Raw genomic sequence first — 23,108 nt, forward strand, 5'->3', positions numbered from 1 at the left:
CAACCTGATTGGCTTACAGTAGAATTCTGGAATTAGCCAATCATGTGCAGCCCATTGTGTAAATAATGTATATAAAGCAGATACTTTGAGGGGACTTTCATTCATTCCTCCTCACCACTATGAGCTGAATAAAGAGCATGAAATCACCTTGCGACTCTGAGTATATTTCATGTATGTTCCTGCCTGCAGACCACAGTGATCAAGTGCTGACATGTTCTTTCATGTATCCTGCTCCCAAGCTGTATAGGGTTTTATGCACCAAAACACCTTAAACAGCCCAGCAGCTAACTGGTAGCCAGTGTAATTATTTTAACAGTGGGACGGCTTGTTAGCGATATCCTACTCCAGTGAGAGGGGCGTGGGTGGCGCTGTGGGTTAAACCACAGAGCCTAGGAGTTGCCAATCAGAAGGTCGGCGGTTCGAATCCCTGCAATGGGGTGAGCTCCTGTTGCTCAGTCCCAGCTCCTGCCAACCTACCAGTTTGAAAGCACGTCAGATAAATAAGTACTGCTCCGGAGGGGGGAAACGGTGTTTCTGTGTGCTGCTCTGGTTTCGCCAGAAGTGGCTTAGTCATGCTGGTCACATGACCCAGAAGCTGTATGCTTGCTCCCTTGGCCAATAAAGCGAGAGGAGCGCTGTAACCCCAAAGTCGGCCACAACTGGACCTAATGGTCAGGGGTCCCTTTACCTTACTCCAGTGAGCAGTCAAGTAATTGCAGTTTGCACCAGCTGCAGCTTCCGGACCTACCTCAATGGCAGCCCTTTGTAGAGCCCAAATCAGTAATCCAGTCTGGAGGTTATCGGCACATTGACTACACTAGCAAGGCTATCCCGGTCCACAAACATTTGTAGTTGTTTTACCAGCTGAAGCTGGCACAAGACCCCTTTAGCCACTAAGGTCACCTGGGCCTCTAGCAGCAAAGACTGATCCAGGGGAGCAACCCCTGGCTTAGGGACCTGCTCTTTTCCCATATGCAAATGAATGCAGATTTACCAAGCAATCCCATACAGAGGGAGATGCTGCTGTATCACTGGCACAGCACCGGCAAACTTATAGAATCATAGAATTGGAAGGTACCACAGGGGTCATCTAGTCCAACCCCCTGGAATGCAGGAATACTATCCCCAACTTGGGGCTCGAACTCATGACCCCTAAGATTAACAGTCTCATGCTCTCCCGACTGAGCTATCCCAGAGCTTACCTAAATGTGTCCAGCAACAGTGATGGCCACAGCCCCGGAATCCATGGAAGATTCATTTGTGGCAACCAATCCCAGGCCAACTGCAGTGAAGATGCTCTCATCTTCCCTAGAGGCAAAGATAACCAATGCATTAGCATCAGTAGTGATGCAACCCCATGATAGGATTCTGCCCCTAAACACCACCGTGTATCACCCCACGAGTTCCTGGGGCAAAGGCAGAAATTAACAGGACACTTGGAGTCTCCAGGCATCATGCAAGCACCAGTTCGCAAGCACCAATTTTTAGGACAATGTGCAGAGAGAAGGAAGGAGAGGCCACACCGCACCCATGTGGCTCACTGGGCAGGAGGCCTACAGGTGAAACACACAACCCTTTCCCCAGGACAAGAGTTCGAGGCTGACAAGGAAGGAAAATGCCTTTTCCAAGGTGAAGGGCTCTTTGCTTTTTGGCCCCAAGCCTGTCAGAGGCAGATGAGTATCCATTGCTGTTGGGCTACAGGTCAGGTTTCAGCTAAGGAAGACCCGCTTTTTGAGCAAGAGCTTGTTGACAAAGGAAAAGTTGCTCAATACATGCTCAGAAACACACTGCCGCTCTCCAAATATACTCCCCATGTTCCAAGGCAGAGAGACACCTGGCACAGATTACAATGAAGGCAAGGCCAGCTCTGGTTTCTCTGCATGAGCTTGGGTTGTGGGGGGGGGTTGACTGATGGGAGCCGTCAAACTCCCTTCCCACCTGATTCTCAGCAACTTCCCTTCTGACAAAAGTCACTGATCCGTCCCCACCAGCTGAAGCAGATGTGAGAGTCTTCTCCTGAGCAGTCCTGACTTGTTCTGCTATTGTCACTCACCACACACATGGAAATCAAAGGGAAATGGAGCTCTTTGTTCTGCTGGGGAGAGAGCGGAAGGTGAGTGGCTGAGGCAGGTGTTTGAAAGCTCAGCCCTGAAAGGGTTTTGAAAATCTGGAAGGAGGGACCAAGATCTGATGCCACCACTAGAGCCAGAAGTTCAGAACTTGACAGAACAGGGGGATTGCTGGCAGGAGGATGGGGGAAAGGTCCTTTCAATACTCCCCCAATCATTTTCAAAATATGAGATAATTGGGGTGTTCCAGAAGTTTACTCAAGCTATAAACAAAGTGTCAGCACATGGATCCCTTATCACATGTTGTGTTGTGTTGTGTGCATCTGTCTGCCTTGGGAGACAATGGAAGAATGCAACTCCAGGGGTAAAGTGAGCAGAATAAATATATTTTGCTCACCTTCCATAAACAGAAACAGACCACATTGTCATATCATAGGCCACATCTGATTCAGCTGCTCCCAGGAGATCCCAGGTATGCTCAGGTGTCTCATCCACCAAGCAAGTCACTGTCCTTGCATGTAAGGTAAAGGTAAAGGGACCCCTGACCATTAGGTCCAGTCGTGACCGACTCTGGGGTTGCACGCTCATCTTGCTCTATAGGCTGAGGGAGCCGGCGTTTGTCCGCAGACAGCTTCCGGGTCATGTGGCCAGCATGACTAAGCTGCTTCTGGCGAACCAGAGCAGTGCACAGAAACACCATTTAACTTCCCGCCGGAGTGGTACCTATTTATCTACTTGCACTTTGATGTGCTTTTGTACTGCTAGGTTGGCAGGAGCAGGGACCAAGCAACGGGAGCTTACCCTGTCATGGGGATTTGAACCGCTGACCTTCTGATCGGCAAGTCCTAGGCTCTGTGGTTTAACTCACAGCGCCACCCGCATCCCGTTCTTGCATGTAGGTGGCTACAAAATTCCTCCTGTCCATACACATTTTCTCCAGGGCTTGGCTCCTTGGTCTTGGAGGGAACATAAGATTGCTTTGCAAGATCAGACCCAGGGTCTGACTAGTCCAGAGTCCTGAAAGATCACTCACAAGTGATTCATGAAGGTGATGGCTGCCCTCAGCTGTTTATCTCCAGAGTCTGAGGCTGTTAACAGCCATGGAGAGGCAGGATTGGACCTAAGGCTCACGAGCCAAGGAGAAGCCCCTGACTTGCCAGCAGCCAGGCCCTGCCAGATCCCTGCTGAAGCAACTGCCAGAGGCAGCCACAGGCCTCTTAGGAAGAATTCACCAGTGCATCTCCCTCCTTCCCTGGGAGGACACTTGCAAGGCCCTGGGCCCACAGCCATCTGCTTTCCACGTTCAGACATGGTGCTTAGAGGCTTCTGATGCAGCTGGCCTGTCTGCTAGTGCCATCACTGTGAGTCTTCAGGAAGAAGAATAGCTCCAACTGGCCTTGGAAAGAGCCCAGGCTTCAGGTGGTTCCTCCAGCCCCTTCTCCAGAGGCCTTAGTCTCCCTGCATTTCCACTTTGGAGGGAATAGTGGGAACTTTTTATTTGTCCATAGGAACATAGGAAACTGCCTTACACTGACTTTTGGCCCATCTAGCTCAGGATGGTTTCTCTGCACCAGCTCATAGCATCACCTCCGCATTTCGGGCGGGGGATATTCCCAGCCCTATTGGGAGATGCAGAGGACTGAACCCGAGACCTTCAAAAGCAGGTGTTCTCCTGGTGAACTATGGTCTGCCCTCCAAGGGTGGGGGTCATTGGTGTACTCATAGCTCTTCACGCTAGTTCTTGCTCCTGCTGACACACCTAAATTATTGCTCTCTCATACACTCCCTTGTTTTGGATTTGGCATGTCATTTCACAAGTTCTGAGGCCACGGTATCCAGGGAGGGGGCACAGTGGACTGCTTTGCCAAACATCATTTATGAGAGGGGGCTGTATGTTGACTGGAGCTGTTGGAATCTGAAGATGGGCAGAGATGGCTGCATTTGCTGCTCTGCATTTTCCCCTGAATGCAGACACTATGGTGAATCACTCCAGACAACTGTGTGGCAAAGATGGAATGTTGATTCTAACTGGTACAGGCTAGTTTCCTTCCAGCCAGCGCAGAAAATCCCCAGTGCAACCTGATCCCTTACTTACACATGGAGAAAGAAAAAGAAAGAGAGAGAGAGAGAGAGAAATCTATTTGCATTCTGGCTTCATAGAACAAAGGGAAGCACATACTAATCTGGACAGGGGGAGGTGAGGAGTGGAATCTCCAGGAGAAAACCCCCCACAAAACAGTCAGCATCCATCCACATACTAGACTTAGCAAATAGACTGTGAATATACCTCTTTTCTGTATCAGTAATTCTTGCTTCCCTTTGTCCTGTGCTCACCTATTTCGTCTCCTCCTAAGAAGATGAATGCCTCATGTTGATAGTTTTTAAAAGCCTGCTGTATGTTATAAAGGACAGTACTGAATAGAAGATGACAAGGCATGGCCCAAGAGGTGTCTTCATCATAGGAGGACGATTCAGGTACCTCAAGAAAGCAAGCCAAGCCATGTGCTAGCTAAAGGGGGGGAAACAAAATCCTTCACAAGCCCAGATAGGTGGTATCTGTTGAATTCTAACATAAAGGGGAGAGGGAGGCGAATCTTCTGTTGAGGCTACCCTGAAGCTAACATATCTGGGGTGCAAAACACCACACTCATTGTGCTTCCTCTGCTGGTAGTAATCAGCCCCAAGTATCTGGGCACCTGATCCACACAGCCAAATGCTCACACCTGCTGCACCAGAATTAGGTTCCTGCCAGAGAGCACTATGGGAGGGAGCAGAGGTCAGAGTCAGACCAACTCACCAGGAGAGCCACCTCTTCCTTCAGACAATGGAAAATTGCACATGGGTCTGGGAGCCCTGGGTTCAAACTCTATCCCTGCCACAGATTCACCCATGTATGACATAAGTACCTAAATGACCATGGGCTCTTTGGTGCCACATATTATTCCTTATGTAAACAGCTGGCTTAGGACTGGGGAGGGATGTTTAACCCTTTATCTCCTTGCCAGTGCAGGCAAAATATCGCTCCATCTGACTGCTCTTTGCATTTAATTTTAAGACTCTGTCCATAGGAACTTTATTTGAAATGCAAATAGCAGCTTTTGAAAAGAAGGAAGAGAGATTTTGTTGGGTCTCTGGCAAAGACAGAAAAAGTTGAGCTTCATAAAAAAAAAAGTAAGTAAACAATTTCCCCTCCGGACCTCCCACAGTCCTGAGGATGCCCAGTCTTTCCCACAGGCGCTACATCCACAACTCTACTGTTGGCTCTTCATTCCAGCTCACCATCTTTAGAATGGTCTTAATTGTGACCTGCCTTAGAGGGTTGGGCAAATACAAGTTATAATCACCTGCAATAGGAGCTAAGTACTTCTGCTTCTGCTCTGCACATGTTCATACTTTCTGGAGTGGGGCACGGGGCTAGTGCAGTGGCGTAGCGTGGGGGGTGCAGTGGGGGCCGGCCACACCAGGCGCAACACCTGGGGGGGCATGCTCCACGGGTTAGGGGGCGCAAATTACTTGCCTTGCCCTGGGTGTTGACAACCCACGCTACGCCACTGGGCTAGTGTGAAAAACTGGAAGTCTTAGGCAGCCTATGGAGTGGAGGAAGTGAATGCTCTGGCTTTTGCCACCTGGAAGGGGTACGCCTTCATCCCTAGAATTGCCAAGATGTGTGCTGGGACACCTTGAGGAGGGGGCTGGTCAGACAAGTTTCACCAAGGCTGCTCCAGTTTGGTCAGCCTCTCCCCCCCCCCCCCCCCGGGAAGCTGCACTGGGAAAGCAGAGGCATTCACTCACACCAAGCAGTCTTGAGGGGCAGTCGGCTTCCTCTGGCTACCCATTCTTTGACTGTGCTGGTTTGGACACCAAATGAGCAGGCCTGTTTCTTTCATTTTTTTAGCTGGACCAACAGTGCAGGGGTGTAGAAACCCTGTGTTTTGCCTTTAAGGCCTGGGTGAGGGAGGACAAGGGGCTTTGATGCTCTGGGTTCTAGTCCTTTTTTGCAGGACAAGGGCTAGTGAAGAGCAGCAGAGTTGAATGGTTAGATCAGGGTGGGGCTAGAAGGGGTGGCAATTCTGCCCACAGCTCTGCTCACCTGTTGGGAGGGACCTACTTCCAAGGCAGCCTTCTCCAGCCCAGGTTGCCCAACCTCTCTGCATCCATCTTCACCTGCCATTCTGTCTCTATATCAGCTGGGATATCAGCTGCTTCCACCCTCTGGGAGCTCCCTTAATTTCCTGGAGCTTTTCCTGTAACTAGCACCAAAGCCATCTAGGCATCCCTGAGTTTGGACGAGTTTCCTCTTGGAGGAAGAGGCTGGAGGGGCTGTTGCTTGTGCACACTTGGATAGAGTGCAGAGAACTGAAACTCAGTGATGAAGCTCCTCCCAGACATCAGGAAGGAAAGGCAAATCATTGACTGTTTCAATAGATGGGATGCTGGCTTGGAAAAGCAGCCTCTGCCACAGGCTCACTTGGGAAGTCTGTGGCAAGCTACACCCTCCCCCAGCTTCTCACACCTGTAGGATGTCAATGGGCATGAAGGATTGTATGTGTAAGAGAGAGAAAGGTGTACTCAAACACAGCACAAGATCATGAAGCACTTTGCAAATCACACGTGCAACAAATCATTATTAACGAGGAGAGGCTGCAGTGCTTTTCAAGGGAGAAAACCTATCCCAAAAGGGGGGTATCTCCATGAGGGGGGAGGAGTTAGGAAGGAAAGTGAGGGCTGTATTCTTTTACAGGTTTGGCAATGCAGCAAGCCCCATGACCAGTAGGTGACCTGCTTCTGCACCACCTGCTCTCAGAATTGGGGAGCTGCACCCCACCTATGGCCATATCAGTGCCCATAATAGCTTGATCACCTCCCCTCTCCACACCCTTAACCAGTTAATTTATGATTGCTCTTAACTGCGATGCACCTGTTGTGAAATGCTTGTGGTTCTCCCAACCACTACTTAGCAAAAGTGTTTCTCCTCCTCTAGGATTCCAGTCCTCGCAGAACTTAACAGGACCTACTGAGAGACAGCACTCCAGTAGAGCGAGTAAAGCAGTCATAAGCTCAGATATATTCCCAGAGAATATATTACCCAGATCCCTAATCGTGCACAGTCCCTCCCTTCTGACTTGTCATCATGAGGCTCTCGGTTTGGGGTGCTTGATCTCCATGGAAAAACCTGGAGACTCCAGGCATGAGAGCCCTGATTTTGTGACTCCAAGCGATGGAGTCGAGTCAAGGTGCTTATAGTCAAGTGTAAATGGAAGTTGCAGCCTACTGTTTTTTGCAAATGGGGGTTTCCTATCGCGGCAGTGGGGGAAATGCAGGTGCCCCGAGGCCTCTGGGCAGCCACTGCTAGCGGCTTGGAGGCTCAGCCACACCTGCGACTGCTGGGTTAGGAGCGCAGAGGCCATGAAGCGCATGGGACAGACTTGAGGGTCTCCCTGCGAGCCTCGGTTGCAGAGCCCGCAGTCACGTGTCGAGGTAGATCAGCGGCTCCGCCCTCCCTCCTTCCCGGCCCGGGTTCTAAAGGTGAGAAGCGCGCCCCTCCTGGCCCCGCCCCGAAAAGGTTTCTGCCCCGCGGAGTTTGCAGTGTAGTTCTTATGGCGTTGCGCTTGCAAAGGCCGGCTTTTTGGGCCAGCCTCCATCTGTGCAGTGGCCTTTGGGACTGGAACATGAGGCAGGAGATGGGCTTGAGCACTATTTGCGACGAGCTGCCCCAAGGTGAGGCCGGCCTGAAGTTCTTCCTGGCCACTGTGTCCCTTTCCCTTCCCTGGGGGCGAAGGCATTCTGGGGGTAGAAGGAGGCTTGCGTGATCTGGGGGCGGAGAGGAAGGGGGAGGAAGCCTCTTTGGGCATGTGCAGAGCGCCTGCCCCCAACCCCGTGGGAAAGGAATAGGTGTTAACCCGGAGGCGCCTCGCTGTCCAAGGAGAAGGTGCGCCGCGGGTCAGGCTTGCGCCCACCTGCCACACCGGCGGAAATTTTCTGGGGTTTGTCCTCGGCCCACCTGAAAGTGTTTGGGGGGCCTCCGCAGCAGGGCTCCGGGGATGTAGGGCAGGAGTGAGTGGGTCAAATGAAGAGCCCTCTCCCAGCCCTATACAGTACCAGCATCTCTTTGATGCTCTCTCGCGAGCGTCCGCCCCGTCGGGCAGCGACAACATCGGGGGTTTGCAGAAGAAACTCGGCTACATGTGAGGAAGCGGGTGTCTGCGGGTGTGCGCAGCCGGCCCGCTTAATGTGTGCCCTCCTGCCGCCTAGCTCCCGCGGACATCACGAGCGCTCGCGGCCTGGTGTGGCCCTCGGAACAGCTGACGACGCGCAGCCTGACACGGGTCCTGCACCCTCCCGCCCCGGGTAAGCAAGAGGCCGCCGAGCTTCTGTTGAGAAGGGGCGGAATCGACCTTCCACCGGGAATTGCCTTCTCCAGCAACTAGCGGATTGGGATGCCCACCAGCTGTGAGTGGCAGGGAGAGGCTTAAAGGGCAAGGGAGATCTTAGCAGCTCGGTAGTGGAGCACTTGATTTGCGCGCAGAAAACCCCAGGCCCCTTTGGCCTCTCCAAGACAAGGCTGGAAAAGGAGACTCTTACCTTAAATCATGGGGAGTTATTGCTGCTGGTCGGTGTTGTAGGCAATGCTGAGCAGTGGCTTAGCGTGGGTTGTCAGCACCCGGGGCAAGGCAAGTAATTTGCGCCCCCTAAGCCGTGGATTTGCGCCCCCTAACCCCCAGATGTTGCGCCCGGTGCGGCCGGCCCCCCCTGCACCCCCCACGCTACGCCACTAATGCTGAGCTAGATGGATCAGTGGTCTGACTGACTCTGCAACCTTTGCCGCATCAAGCAGTTGGTCCCTTACCTTTCCCACACTGACCTGGCCACAGTGATCCATGCGACGGTCACCTCCAGGCTTGACTACTGTAATTCGCTCTACGTGGGTCTGCCCTTGAAGCTGTCCCAGAAACTCCAGCGGGTGCAGAATGGTGCAGCGAGGCTCCTCACGGGATCTTTGCCATGGGAGCATATTCACCCAGTGCTTTTCCAGCTGCGCTGGCTCCCGGCGGAGTACAGAGTCAGATTTAAGGTGCTGGTTTTGACCTTTAAAGCCCTTCATGGCCTAGGACCCTCGTACCTACGGGACCGCCTCTCCCGGTATGCCCCATGGAGAGCGTCAAGGTCCATAAATAGCAACACCCTAGAGGTCCAGGGCCCTAAGGAAGTTAGATTAGCTTCAACCAGAGCCAAGGCCTTTTCAACACTGGCTCCGGCCTGGTGGGACGCTCTGTCTCATGAGACCAGGGCCCTGCAGGATCTGATTTCTTTCCGCAGGGCCTATAAGACAGAGTTGTTCCGCCTGGCCTTTGGCTTAGAGCCAATTTGATTCCCTCCCCCTTTTTCCTTTTTCCTTTCTCCTACTGTGATGAGGCTGCATTTTAATATTTTAATGTTTCAATATTTTAATGTTGTATTTTAATCTTTTTTAAAGTTGTATTCATTCAACTTGTTTTTATTATTGCTTGTTAGCCGCCCTGAGCCTGGCCTTGGCTGGGGAGGGCAGGGTATAAATTATTATTATTATTATTATTATTATTATTATTATTATTATTATTATTCTACTTCTGATGTTCCTAGCCTTGTTGTGGAATGTGGGATTGCATGTGGCAGCAGGAACCCAGCTGAGAGCCTTTGTTTTCTCTCCCTGCAGAATCTGACCCACAGCCCCACCCGTGGATGTGGGTGAACCCAAACCTGGCCTGCAGCATCCCTGGGCATGCCTCAGTGGTGGCGCCACTGCCTTCATCTTGTCCTGCCGCTAGAGAGGTCTGTGGAGACCGGGCCAGCAATTCAATGGCAAGAAGTTTACGTATCTTCTGGACTGTTTTGATATGAGCTATTGCATGGCTCTAATCTGGACTTTCCCTCCTGATTTCAATGGGAGCCAGCAGCCTAAGTGTCCGTTCTGTTTTTAATTAGTTAATTAAAATGTTTGAATCCCACCTTTCAGTTTGGTATCAAAAAATTGCTAGGAAACAATGCAAAATATTAAAAGTTTCCTAGGAAGGTGGAAATGGGTGGTCAGAGCCAATCCTCCTTTCTGCAGGGTTTCCCAAACTTGGGTCTCCAGTTGCTTTTGGACTACCCCTCCCATCATTCCTAGCTAGCAGTACCAGTGGTCAGGGATGATGGGAATTGTAGTCCAAAAACAGCTGGTGACTTGAGTTTGGTAAACCCTTGTTTGGAGAGCCAGGCTACCCATATAGGGTTGGTGATTGTCATGTGTGGGGCAGCTGTGAGGCAAGCCACCTATCTGGTGGTGCCATTTTTTTTTTTCCTGGCCATGGCTCAATCTTCTGGCCAGCAAATAAAGGAGAAATATTACCAGGTGTCCCTGCTTCCTTCCCGCAATCTTATGGTTCCAGGTCCCCAAGGAAGAGGATACCTCCCAGCTTTCTCAGAAGACGAGGGGCACTCGTCGGTCTACCTGGGCACCCTGGAAAGCAAAGGTCCTCCGATCCCATGCTAAGAAGCTGAAGAGGACCCTGGGAGACTGGCCCCGTCCACCTCTTAATTACTGCATCCTCATCAGCCTTGCCCTGAGCAGCAGTGTGAGCAGCAGTCTGACAGTGCAGGAGATCTACCAGTTCATAAGGTACCGGCCCCTGAGCACTGGGGTGGGCAGGTGGGGGCCAGGAGAGGCAGATGATGGGTGAAGATGAAGCTCAGTGATTAAAATGGGGACTTCTGACTTTGCCTTCCTCTCCTGGCTTGGCTTGGCTTTGATGCTGCTCTCAAGTTGGTGTTGAAAGCTGCATGTTCTGGCCGGAGTCTTCTATGATTGTGGGCAGCATAACTGGGTGCTAGAAAGCAGTCTGTGATTTCCTCTTTCCCCCGGGGCCCTCCCTACACAGTCCATGGGGTACAAGCATCCCTGGGGACGGAAAAGAACGTTACGCTGCAGTGCTATTGGTGGTTCATCTGCTGCCTCCGTGGGGCCGCCTGCCCTGCTCTAGCCACTCTGCTGACCTCCCTCCTTGCCAGGAAGCACTTCCCCTTCTTCCGCACAGCTCCAGAAGGCTGGAAAAACACCATCCGGCACAACCTGTGCTTCAGCAGCAGCTTTGAGAAGACGGCCGCCTTCGTGTGCCTTGATGGGAACCGCAAGTCCCGCATGTGGAAGTTGACCACAGAGGGATGGCGCAAGTTTCGGGCGGAAACGCAAGAGCTGCCAGAGGACTTGGTGAGGCTGATGCGTCAGAGCATGGACAAGCCAGGTAGGAAGAAGATGGTGTGCAACTGGAGAGGAGGGTGAGCATGGCCAGGAGGGAAGATGGGACCCTGGACAGCTTGAAATAGAGGAGGGATCTGGCAAGCAGTTCCACTTTCAGCAAACCTAACTTTTCTGTTGGGACGCGGGTGGTGTTGTGGGTTAAACCACAGAGCCTAGGACTTGCTGATCAGAAGGTTGGTGGTTCGAATCCCCTCGACGGGGTGAGCTGCCGTTGCTCGGTCCCTGCTCCTGCCCACCTAGCAGTTCGAAAGCACCTCAAAGTGCAAGTAGATAAACAGGTACCGCTCCAGCGGGAAGGTAAATGGCGTTTTCATGCGCTGCTCTGGTTCGCCAGAAGTGGCTTAGTCATGCTGGCCACATGACCTTAGTCATGACCTGGCCACATGAAGCTGTACGCCGGCTCCCTTGGCCAATAAAGTGAGATGAGTGCCGCAACCCCAGAGTCAGTCATGACTGGACCTAATGGTCAGGGGTCCCTTTACCTTTTCTGTTGGCTTCCTGAGCATGGAAGATAACTTGATAAACCGATGGGGCCACCAGCCCTGACAGCTTGTATTTGCTTCCCTCTTTCCCCAGAACTGATGAGGTCTCTCTTTGACCTCGGATCCTCACTAAACCTGGACGGCATGGAGGAAACCCCACTGCAGTCGACTGCGCATTCTCCAGTACGTATAAAAGACTCTGCTACTTGTTGAAAGGAACAGCTGTTCTCAGAGAGCCCGGCTTGTGGCTTCCTTCCTTCTGAAGATACTACTTGGGGTGGAAGAAACCCCAAATTTGCAGATGGAGAGGCAGCTTCCTATGAGAGTAGACCCCCTCAAAAAAACCCAACAAAACAAAAAAAACACCTGTACAGTGTTTTTCACTTGCAGCAGGGGAGGTGCCGTGTTTTGTGATGGGAGTAGTCTCTTCAAAGGCACACTGGAAGAGAATGCATAAACCTGAGTGCTTGAACTTACTTTATTTATTTATTTATTTGTTTTATTCATTCATTCGTTATTGAAAATGTGGAGAAAAAGTATGGTAATAAACAGTTAAAAGTATGCACAAAATGGTAATTGTGTGTGTGTGCGTTCTCTTTGCCTCTGTGCATAGGAGCCAACTTCTAGGGGCTGAGATCCCTTTGGCGCGCCCCCTAAAATATCTGCGCTCCCCCCCAGTTGATGGGCATTGCCATTCAAATGGAGCGTGGGTACTGTGTCATGTAATCGATTATGCGGGGTGGGACTTACCTGCCCTGCAATATTTTTTTTCAAGTTGGCATCCCTGCCTTTATGGAAAACGCTTGAAGTGGAAAATAGTGTCTGCTTGCCCTCTGACTGTTTAGAATTGCAGGTAGCTCACTGCGGTGACAGGAAAATAGTGGTGAGAGGAATTCAATGCCTGGCTTCAGGCAGGGGCATCTGCACTGATTTATCCAGGGAGCAGGGCGACCAAGTATGCAAAACAAAACCCATAAACAGATCTGACTAGCTGCAGTGAATAAGCATGTCAGAAATGTGGGCCTGAGTGGTGGCCAAGTCTAGAACAACCTGGCCTCTGAGAAGCTTGTATTCTGGATCAGGTTCTCTGTTTGCTTCTCAATGGGTAAAGCTGCTCTCCACCTACAGGCAGAGTTGGTATCCAGACAACGTATTTCTACCTGTTACTGAAAGGCTCCTTTCCTGGCACCCTTCACCCTGTTTTATTGCACGGTTGCTACATCCATCTTCACAGTCCACCCCAATGATCCTAATATGTCAGGCCAAGCCCACTAGGCCACTTCATGGACCCCATACAGTACTCCAACTTCCTCTACTCTTCAGAAAAATGTGTAAAGTGATATGCTATTCAGCACACCTGATATATATCTGGCACAGCTACAGCTCCTGCAAGACTGATTTAATAATTGTGTGGATGATAATTGTGAACTATCTGCAAGTAGTGCAAATAAATTTTTAAAATTAAAGTTGGCACAATCACTATTCCACCAGATTAAACCGGAATAAATGGCTTCAAAACAGATTTAAGAAATAAAACTCCTGTTCTGAGGACAAGCCAGGGCTGTCGCCTTCATTCAGGCCAAGAAGGGGGCTTGCCAAGCAACGAGATGGCATGGGTGTGTGCATCTCGCAGCTGTGACGGAATCATAGAACTGTGCAGAGTTGGAAGGGACCCAGGGGCCATCTAGTCCAACCCGCTGCGATGAAGGAACCCTGAACGTGACTGTGCCTCCTTCAGCTCGCGAGGGATTCAGAGCGAGGAGCAGAAACAAGAGGGCATCTGAGCACGTGCTGGATGCTCCTCACGCCTGAGCAAGGCCAAGGAGCAGCGCGCACCTTCCCGGGGCTTCTGCATCCCGCAACGTACTGCGCGACGCCTTTTCCTCGCCGGCGGGGGATGAGCGCGCAGCAGCAGATTGCCGTGCGTGGGCGGGAATGACGTAATCCTGCAGTTCTGGGGACGGCCGCCAGATGTCGCCCTCGCCGCGAGACCCGCCTCCTTGGCCGGCCGCTTCCGGGATTTGCAAAATGGAGGACGGGGGCGGCGGCGTTGATGGCGATCGGGGCGAGGGGCCTGGCGCCGTTCCCATGGCGACGACGCTGTTCCGCTGCCCGCTCTGCCGGTGCAGCGCTTTCGCCGGTCGGCGCAGCCACCTCTACAGCGCGGGGCACCAGAGGCGGCTTCGCGGGGCGCTCGCCCGCCTGAAGGAGAAAGTACGGCCCCGGAGCCCCAGGGGTGGGCGCGGAGGGTCGGGTGCAGTGTCCGAAGGCAGCCGGGCCGAGTTTCGTGCAAGGCTGCACCCTTCGCATTTCTGCCTGCCCGGCTGCGGGTGGTTTGTCCAAGGAGGAGCAAAGAGTGGGCGGGTGGGGGGCTGGTTCTGCAGCCGGTCCGAAAGGGCGTCAGCTGCTCTCCAGAGAGATTTCACAGGGTCGTAGAGCTGGAAGGGAACAACAGGGTCATCTAGTCCAACCCCAAGGGGGGGCACAAAAATGATTGAAAGTACTCAATTAATTGAGGTTCTGCCACTCCCCAGCAGATGCCTCAACTTTGGCTGATCTCCTAACAAAAGTTCAACAATTTTGGCTCCCCCACTTTAACAAAAATCCTGGCTACGCCCATGTCCAATCCCCTGCAATGCAGGAATGTTTTTGCCCAACATGGGGCTTGAACCCCCGATCCTGAGATTCAGGGGCTTATGCTCTTCCAACTGAGCTACCTTTCACGCAAGTATTTTTTATCTTCTTCTTCTCACTTTTGCTTCTCTTTTACATTTTGCTCAGGTGGCTGCAGCGCGGAAGATGCTCAAGAGGGCCTCGGTGGTGCCTTTTGACCCTGGGGAGCACGAGCGGCAATTCTGGTGCATTTGCTGCAGGCAGGAGGTGAAGTTGCACCTGAGCCAGGGGTCCTTGGTTGTGCTGCATGGCGGCCTCCTCCAGCACATGGCCAGGTAAGCTTGGAGAAGAGTCTCCACTCAGGCAGGCCACCTCTTGCCTGGAGCATGAGGTGGGGGTGTCTGGAATATGAATAGCCTTGTTTGGCTTCCTTATGTACATTTTGCTTTTATTTGCTTTACTACTAATCGTAACACAGTTATTTTTGAAGGAGAAAGGTGCACAAGCAGTTTTCATAGCCAATCAATTATATACTGGACTGTATCAATAACCCAGTTTGCAGTCTGAAATGTGGGAATTATAGTAAATTGGTGGCAGTTTTCAGCAGTGAAAGCAAAACTTTGTTTATACTATTTGCAAGTACATTCCAGTTTTCTTCCAATTAATGAAACAGTGGAGCATATTTTTCATAGTTGTCACACACATACCCCAAACAACTCCTCTGCTGGCCTCTTCTTTGGTAATTAGGTTCCTGGGAGTGAGTAAAAAACTGACATAGTTCTAAATGTGGGTATGACTTTGAGTGGAATCAAATTTGATTTTTCCATGCTTGTAATGAGGCCCTTTTTGTGAGTGTCCGTGCCTGCCCTTGGCTTCTGATACAGACATCTTTCACAGCACGCAGAATTGCTTAAGTTGTTTTCCTCTGAGATTATCCTCAGAACTGGATAAGAACTGTAGCCTGGGCAGTCCTGTTAAAAGTTTGTGCCTTTCTCACTCTTAAGGTGTTTTGGTCTTTTATTCCTTTTCAAGCATTGAACATAAGAAAGCAGTCTGTGCATTCTGGTGGGAGAACAAAGCAGACCCTAGCCTGAAGTCTCGCTTCTTGGTTTCCTCTGAGGATTATGAGCGGTGAGTAGATGGTTTGCCAGTTAGTTTATGTCGCATTTTGTTTGCTAGATTAGCTATTCCACCTCTTTGACACAGAAGGAAGCTGCTTTATGCCAAGTCAGAACATTCATCCATCTTGTTCTACGTGGGAATGATCATTAGTGGGCAATCTGCAGCCATAGAGACACCCTTGGCCTAATTTCAACAGCCTTCATCAAATACTAAGTCCATATTCTGGTCAGGTATCTCCACATGCCACCAGCATATGGCCTCTGTCAGTTATCCCCAAGAGGGAATGTAGCCCCTTGGCCAAAGGAGAAGAATTTACTAGAGGGCCTGATGGTGGGACAGGGTTAGGTGGTTGACCGTACCTGGTCATTTCAGGGCTTTGATACTGTTCCTCCTACACTGCTGGGGCTCCCAAAGTAATTACTCATTCAGGCTGGAATAATTTTTCTGTAAAATCGTTTTAGATTTTCTTGTTGTTGCACCACCTGTCTTCTGTGGTAGAGGCAGCAAAAGGCCACTGCCTCTGTTCACGTTGTTGCTCTACAAACTGATATAACTTTTGAATCTGTTTCAGCTTCAAGGAATCACTCTCCAAAGCTCTGGAAGCTTATGAAGAAAAAGAAGATGAGCTCATTCAAGAGGTGAGGACAATAATGTGTTTGCGTGTGTGATGTAGGAATTTGGGTTTCTCCTCTGCTTCAGGTTCTCATTGTGTCTTCTGCCTACCCCAATTCTAGGTGGCTGCTCGCATCAGGGAGGTGGAGCAGAGACGGCAAGAAGTAGTGCAGGCTGCCTTAGAGGTTTGTGTGCCCAGGATGCACATGGGCAGTATCCACCATTACGTTCACAACTGTTTCTGTGCCCCTTGCCTTTCTCTCTAGTTGTGCTGTTGTGCCCTGAAACATGTGATTTCTCTTTCAACCACTAGGGAAGGTGGTGAATGTCCCCAGCAGTGACTATACAAGCAGCACATCTCATCTCTCATGTCCAGTTTAGATTTCATTTGAATGGCCTTCCTTTCCTAACCCCCTTTGTTAGCACAGAGCAGAAACGCCTGGTTGTTGTTTGTGGTCTGGGGCACTCCCACCTCTTGAATGCGCTTTCCGTGACTCCCCCCCCCCCCCAAAAAATGCAAAGTCCTTTACTGGCCACTATTTGCTCTATTGGCAATAAAGCATTAAAATATTCCACCTAATTAGCTTCCTTTCCTTGATATGTCCACACCTTAAGTGTTGGTTAGAGGGCATCTGTGGCCAAAGCTTATTTGCAGACCCCCATTTCTCTCCAATGCAAGAGCATTTCTTTGTGATTATCTATTGATGGGCATTGGTCCACCTTATTAGTAGTGATTTCATTCCAAGGTTGTCCTACAAAGCAGACTTTACTATGGTATCTTGAAACAAGTGTTTTTTCCTGAATCAAACTCAGCAACAGGCAGAGACAGAGCTGTGCAATGGAGCTGCCACCGCCAATCCTTTTACAGGAAGCCCAAGGTAAGAGTTGTTTAGTCATGGTTATCAGTGGTGTTTGCTTTAGAGGCCTTAATGACTCCACACACCAAGGGCCCTTTCTTCCCCTTTGTAATATGGCCTTTTCAACCCCCGTGTACCAAAATGTGCCCATATCCTTCCTGCTTTACTCGAGACATTCTCCTGTGTTGTAGTGACTCTGCTTTTGCCACGGAAGAACAAGAGCAGCCTGGGCCAAGCAGAAACGTGACATTTCTTGAAGGACACCCTCGATCTGCATACAGAACTGTGCCAGAGTCAGAGTGGCAGGAAGCAGGACAGTCTTTAACTTTTATTGGCCATCAGGTAGGCAGATGAGAGCCCACTTCATCTCTTCACAATGACCCATTTGTCCTCGAAAGCCTTTTAGTTTGGGGTTCTGGATGAATATAGCTAACGAGGGTATAATTACACTTTATTCTCATGGTGGTACGGATTTTATTGTTAAATGGTTGGGTAATACTGAGTGAGTTTTTTTAAAAATTATTGTAGTCTACCTGGTTGGAGTTTCTTCAGAAAGCAGAATATAAGTATCTTGAATAAAAAAAAATCCACTGCAGGTGCCTTGTGCTGCCATGAATGGCTTGACTTGAGCGGTAGAGCTCCTACACCAGTGGCAGACCAGCGAACAGTCTGGTGGTCCCTTACCTTTATTGCACATAATAGGATATGCCCCATTCCCAGCTTGATACAAGATTTGGCTGGCACCTTCGTTATACACCTTTAGGCAACAGTCGAAAATGTTCTTCAGCCAGGCCTTTGGCTGATTATTATCCTATTCCCTTTGTGGGAGAGGGGTTCATTGGTTTGTTTTTTGTTTTTATCCTGTATTTTTATGCTGTGAACCACCGAGATCTATGGATGTAGGGTGGTATACAAATTTAATAAATTTGTGAACATGGGGAATCGGAATCGGGAGTTACATTACCTTTAAAAGCTGCACTGTATAATTAAATGCAGCTCTTGCTCCTTATTTGCAGCAATGGCAGCTTCCTCTTTACATACTTCCTCTTCTCTAAATCATTTCTACCTTGGTTTTCCCTTTGCTTTTTTGAACACAGGAACCAGCAGAGCATGGCAACATTTACACAGGTATGCTAGCAAAGATTTTATCACTCCTTTCTGAAATATGATTTTGACCTGTCTTACGATGAGGTTTAATAAACTCTGGTCTTACATGAGAAAGATCCTAACTGTGGTTGCAACTAGAGAATGCCCCAAAACACACACAGATTCTTAAGAATAGCCACGTTAACAGAAACATAGGAAGTTGCCTTACACAGACCACTTGTCCATCTAGCCCAACATAGTTGACACTGTGACTAACAGTGGCTCTCTGAGGTTCCAGAATCTTGCCCAGCCCTACCTGTAGACACCAGGGTTTGCACCTTGTACCTTTTGCATGTAAAGCATCTGCTCTGCCACGGAGCTTTCAACCCTTGTTCAGAAAGGTAAAAAATATTAGACACCTTATTGCATTATCTGGAAAGATAATGGCCCCAGAGATGGGGAGGCTGCCATTTGACACAGAGGTAAGAAGAATGGGGCTGCTTTAACTTGTCATCCATCCATACTATAGGAGCCAAACCCCCTTGGCTGATGGAGGAGGAAGGGGAAAGCACACCACAGATTGGACCTTCTTACGAAGAATTTCTCAAGGAAAGTGAGTATGCAGAAATTTGGCCCTGTAGTCGGGACTCTTTATTATGACACCAGCTCACTTGCTGGAAATCAAAGTGAGACTAGGACTCGAAAATGATTTCTTTCCCCACCCACCTTTCTTTAAAGAGGAGAAACAGAAGCTGAAGAAGCTCCCACCTAATCGTGTTGGAGCCAACTTCGATCACACCTCTCAGACAGGAGAAGGGTGGCTTCCATCCTTTGGGCGGGTTTGGAACCATGGCAGGAGGTGGCAGTCCAGGTAAGCCACATTTGCTTCCTTTATAATGTATTTGTATTTATTTAACAGTGGACAATATAGCAGCTTTTACAGGGTAGGCTCTTTAGCTGGCTCTCTAGCACCTTGGGCTCTTACAAAGAAAACCAGATGTGGTGGATCTTTGGTTGAATCCTACCAGGCACTTATTCCCAAACGTTTAGCACGTACTAGTTGAGTCTTTGACTCCAGCATTTTGAACATACACTGGCTTTGTAAAATTAACGCTTTCTGGTTGGCCACAGAAACTTTAGTTTCATCTTTAAGTAGAGTACTTGTTACTGAAGTTATCTATCCTGGTTTATTATTATTATTATTTAACTGACCTGGGTGACTTCCCTTCACTTTCATTAATTGACAAAATGGCAAGAAGTGCCTTTTATTAGCTATGGCTGTTTCTAAATATAGCCTGCCCAGTGCCACATGCTCAGATAACCTAGAGTCTTGATTACTATAATCTCTTTCCATAGAACTACCTTTGAACAATGGTCCAGAAAATTTACTTGTTTTTTTCTGGACCTATGCAGCAACACCTATTCTGCAAGATCTGCACAGGCTGCCACTACGTTACTGGGCCCAATTTAAGGTTTCAGTATTGATACGTAGAACCTTAAGTCCCTGATGGTGTACATTTCTCTTTATCACCTGCCCTGAGATCAGGGTAGAGGACTTCTTGGTGAACAGTGATGGAGCCTTTCCTGTATCCTATTAGAATTCCCCCCTTTGCAAATGTCAATTGCCTCTACTTTGTCTTTCAAGGCCAGGTCAAAACACACCTGCTTACCCAGGCCTTTGGTGAATTTGATTTAACACTTTGAAAAATATATAGTATGGGAGTTTATTCTCCCCCTGCCCGGCACTACACTCATTTGTAAGGGAATGAACAGGGTGGCTCTGCAACTGATGTGGTGGCTGGTTCATTCTTTAAAGCTTCTTTTATTAACCATACTTTTTCTAGACATCAGTTCAAATCTGAAGCACAGAAACATCCTGGCCCTAAAAGGAAACGGCAAAAAACTGACTGAAGGGAAGAAAGGCCTGATTCAATTACAGAAGGTTGTGCAGCCTGAGAAGAGGCCAGATGAAGACTTTTCTTTTTGAACATTCTGTATGTCAGCAAGTATCATGTGGTTATTCTGTAGCAAAGTATCATTAAATATGTGTTTTAAAATTCCACTCATCTCAACTCAACAATCTTAAACAGAGAGCTTCTCTAAGGGAGTTATTGTAAAAGTTGGGAACATGTTCTTATCCTTGGCTGTTCTAAGGGCTTACTTGTCTCCTGTATTTATTTATTTTTAATTAAAAGACACTAGCTCACTTTGTGCAACATGTCACATTTACCCCAAAGGGCTAAGCATTCCACATCCTGTTTGCACAGTACCCAGTAGGAATATGGTATAATGGCCTGCTCCAATGCCAGGTCTCCATTTCCTACAAGCAGAGGATTCACTTCAGCAGCTCTCAACTCCTTGCTGGACTGAAGACCCCCTACACTGCACAATGTCCTGGCTGCTTGAGTGGGTGGTTAAGCACCACCTCTTCATCAGAATCCTCCTGCATCAAGGCCTTTAAATCTGGACAGCTGGGAGTCATTTATCCCTCCACTAGGATCTAATAATCTATGCTGTTATAAGGAGACCTGAAGCCTGTTTATAAGTAGCTCCCATGATAGCCTCATTGGCACAGTAAGAACAAAGACTGGGTGGTAGTATCTGTATGTTTTATGTCCTGGGCCCGGGGCATAATTTTTTAAGTACATAGCCATGCACTTGCCAGGCAGCCTGGTATGAAAGTGAGTAAAGGCTTTTCAATGACTGATTGCCTATGGTCCCTGACTATTAGAAACAGAGCTGTACTTAACTCCACTGAGCAGAAAACCACACAAGACTTCAGTCCAAATTATTTTATTTTAGTCATTTACAGAGTCTAAAAACCTCCCAAGAACCTGCAAAACAAACAGATAAATTAATTAGAATCATTTGCCTGTTAAATAACTGCCATGATAGAATTCCACCAAGCCATACAGCCAGCACTGAGAAGCAGCTCACCTTTTATGCGTCCTCCCCAGCAGCTGGTGCATCACCCCCCTTGGTGTTTCGGGTATAGATGACCTGGGCTCTGTGCTTGGACACCAGTTTGATTAGACCTGGCAAAAGGACAGTTCAGTTCAATATGAAGAACAGCAGAGCTTTTAAAAGCAACATACCAACCAACTTCCTATACGTACAAAAATAAATCTGTGGAGTTGTAACTTGTTCATCACAGTGCTCACAATTAAGGTAGAGGCTTTTGTAATAAATACCAGAGTTGTACTCCTAGGGATATTCTGTATTCATGCATGCAGCACTGACAACAGTTGCCAGCTACCAGTCAGTTTAGCACCCTACTCTGCCACTGCCAATCAAATGAGAGACAGACTCCAACATTCATGAGATAAGTAGGGCTGCTATCAAGTGACCCCCAAACACCTTAATTTAAGCTAAGGGTAGCCAATGATAAGGGATGATGGGAGCTGTAGTCTAATAAACATCCAGAGAATGCCATGTTGGCTACCCTTGGTTTAAGTAGCCACAGGCAGCCCTTTCCACTGAGGCACTAAATTTTGCTATGTTGTTACCTTTGCTGAGAAGCTCCTGGAGCGCAGCTCTAGCCAAGGAGCCTCGAATCTTCAGCCTTTCAGAGACCACAGCAGGTGTGATGAGTTTGTAGTTTGGCACCTCCTTGCACAGCTTGTCGTAAGTAGCTTTGTCAAAGAGAACAAGGTTGTTCAACTTGTCTCTTACTTTCCCTTTGGACCACTTCTGCTCAAGAAAGAAAAGGGGGGGGAGCAGTTAAAGCTTTAAAAGCCCAAATGACACAGATTTACTCAAGAGTAAAGGTGCTGAGGGCTTCATACTGGTAAGGTTTTAAGGATGTGCATACACCAGTCTGCCAACCTGGTGTCTTCCAGTTACTTTGGCCCTTCATCTCCCGTTAGCTGCAGCTTATGGGCTTGTGGTCCAAAATGCTGGAGAGCACCAACTGTATTATATTTCTATATCCCATCCTTCCCCCAAGAGGCTGAAGGTGTTGTATATGGTTCTGTCTCCTTCCTATTTTCCCACACATCAAGGTATGAATTTGAATCCAAGTCCTCATCACCACAATGTCCCATGAGTTCACCATCAAATCTTAAGGTAGGCAAACACTGCTATATACAATTCCACAGGTTCCTTTCCCATCTGCAAGTGCTCCTATCTGCCAACACAGAAGCAGACTACCCTTTGGAAAGCGATACAGGAAAAAAAATCAGCACCATTTTGAACAAAATTTATGTAGCCATCTCTATATGCCTACAACATTGCTTCACAGAGACTACTTCCACCACTATAACTTCTTGCACTTGTATATACGTTGCAAGAGGAGACGATATACCACTTCAGGCTGCGGTGCTTGAAGATACCGACGGCTCTCCGGCACATCGGGCAGTAAGGAAAACCTCGTTATTTATTGAAAAAGCCCGCGAGACCATTCAAAAGCGCGGCCCTTCGCCCGCCCCCCGATGTGGTACAGACCACTCCGCAAGGCGGGCCCGGCCCAGTCCTCCACGTGCCTTTTCGGAGCACGCGGCACGTTAGTGCCAAGGAGGAGGGGAGGGGCTCCTCCGTGCACGCGCCTCTGGAGAAGAGCACGGCGGCTCCGCGCCGCTCCCACTCTGACGACCCTCCCAGGCTCACCTTCTTCTTGGCTTTTCCGCCGGACTTGTTGACGGGGTCCTTGTCCTTCTTGGCCGACTTGCCCGCGTCCTTCTTCTTCTTATCGTCCTTTGGCGGCTGCGGGGAGAAAAAGGGAGAGGAAAGCGATGAGGAGAAGGACAACCGCAGCAGGGAGCGAGAGACAGAGAGCGAGTAGCGGCCTAGTCACCCCCCACCCCGCATTTCGGGGCCTACCATGGTGTAGTCGGAGCGGCTACAGTCGCTGCTTCTCCCTCAGCGATTTCCGGCCAGAAAGGAAGGCGCCTGTGTGGGCAGCCCGGGAAACCCCGTAGCCGAGGGTCCCTTCCGGGGCGGTACCGGAAGAGATTGCTCAGGCAAGGGAGCTGGGCGGGAGCGGCGTGACGTC

At 49.4% G+C, this 23,108-nt stretch overlaps 3 protein-coding genes across 3 annotated transcripts; 2 read left to right on the top strand and 1 right to left on the bottom strand.

The window, feature by feature from the left end:
* Positions 1-7,608: 7,608 nt before the first annotated feature.
* Positions 7,609-12,135, top strand: FOXR1 (forkhead box R1). The gene is made up of 7 exons (XM_083715368.1): positions 7,609-7,787; positions 8,322-8,417; positions 9,763-9,921; positions 10,063-10,066; positions 10,441-10,707; positions 11,097-11,329; positions 11,923-12,135. The coding sequence occupies exons 1-7, from the start codon at positions 7,667-7,669 to the stop codon at positions 12,039-12,041; spliced, it is 999 nt and encodes a 332-aa protein (XP_083571494.1). The 5' UTR covers positions 7,609-7,666; the 3' UTR covers positions 12,042-12,135.
* Positions 12,136-13,784: 1,649 nt separating this feature from the next.
* Positions 13,785-20,180, top strand: CENATAC (centrosomal AT-AC splicing factor). The gene is made up of 11 exons (XM_083713915.1): positions 13,785-14,042; positions 14,610-14,776; positions 15,474-15,572; positions 16,135-16,201; positions 16,298-16,360; positions 16,989-17,053; positions 17,224-17,374; positions 18,130-18,160; positions 18,648-18,731; positions 18,857-18,989; positions 19,963-20,180. Exons 1-11 carry the CDS (start codon positions 13,800-13,802, stop codon positions 20,027-20,029), a joined length of 1,170 nt encoding a protein of 389 aa, XP_083570041.1. The 5' UTR covers positions 13,785-13,799; the 3' UTR covers positions 20,030-20,180.
* A 715-nt stretch (positions 20,181-20,895) lies between these two features.
* RPS25 (ribosomal protein S25) lies at positions 20,896-23,069 on the bottom strand. Its single transcript, XM_083713918.1, has 5 exons — positions 22,937-23,069; positions 22,724-22,819; positions 21,625-21,808; positions 21,056-21,153; positions 20,896-20,952 (listed from the first exon to the last, which is right to left on the bottom strand). The coding sequence occupies exons 1-4, from the start codon at positions 22,937-22,939 to the stop codon at positions 21,059-21,061; spliced, it is 378 nt and encodes a 125-aa protein (XP_083570044.1). The 5' UTR covers positions 22,940-23,069; the 3' UTR covers positions 20,896-20,952; positions 21,056-21,058.
* Between the last annotated feature and the right edge of the window lie 39 nt (positions 23,070-23,108).

This window comes from Podarcis gaigeae, assembly GCF_964106915.1.
Source record: "Podarcis gaigeae genome assembly, chromosome: 15".
Lineage (NCBI taxonomy): Eukaryota > Metazoa > Chordata > Lepidosauria > Squamata > Lacertidae > Podarcis > Podarcis gaigeae.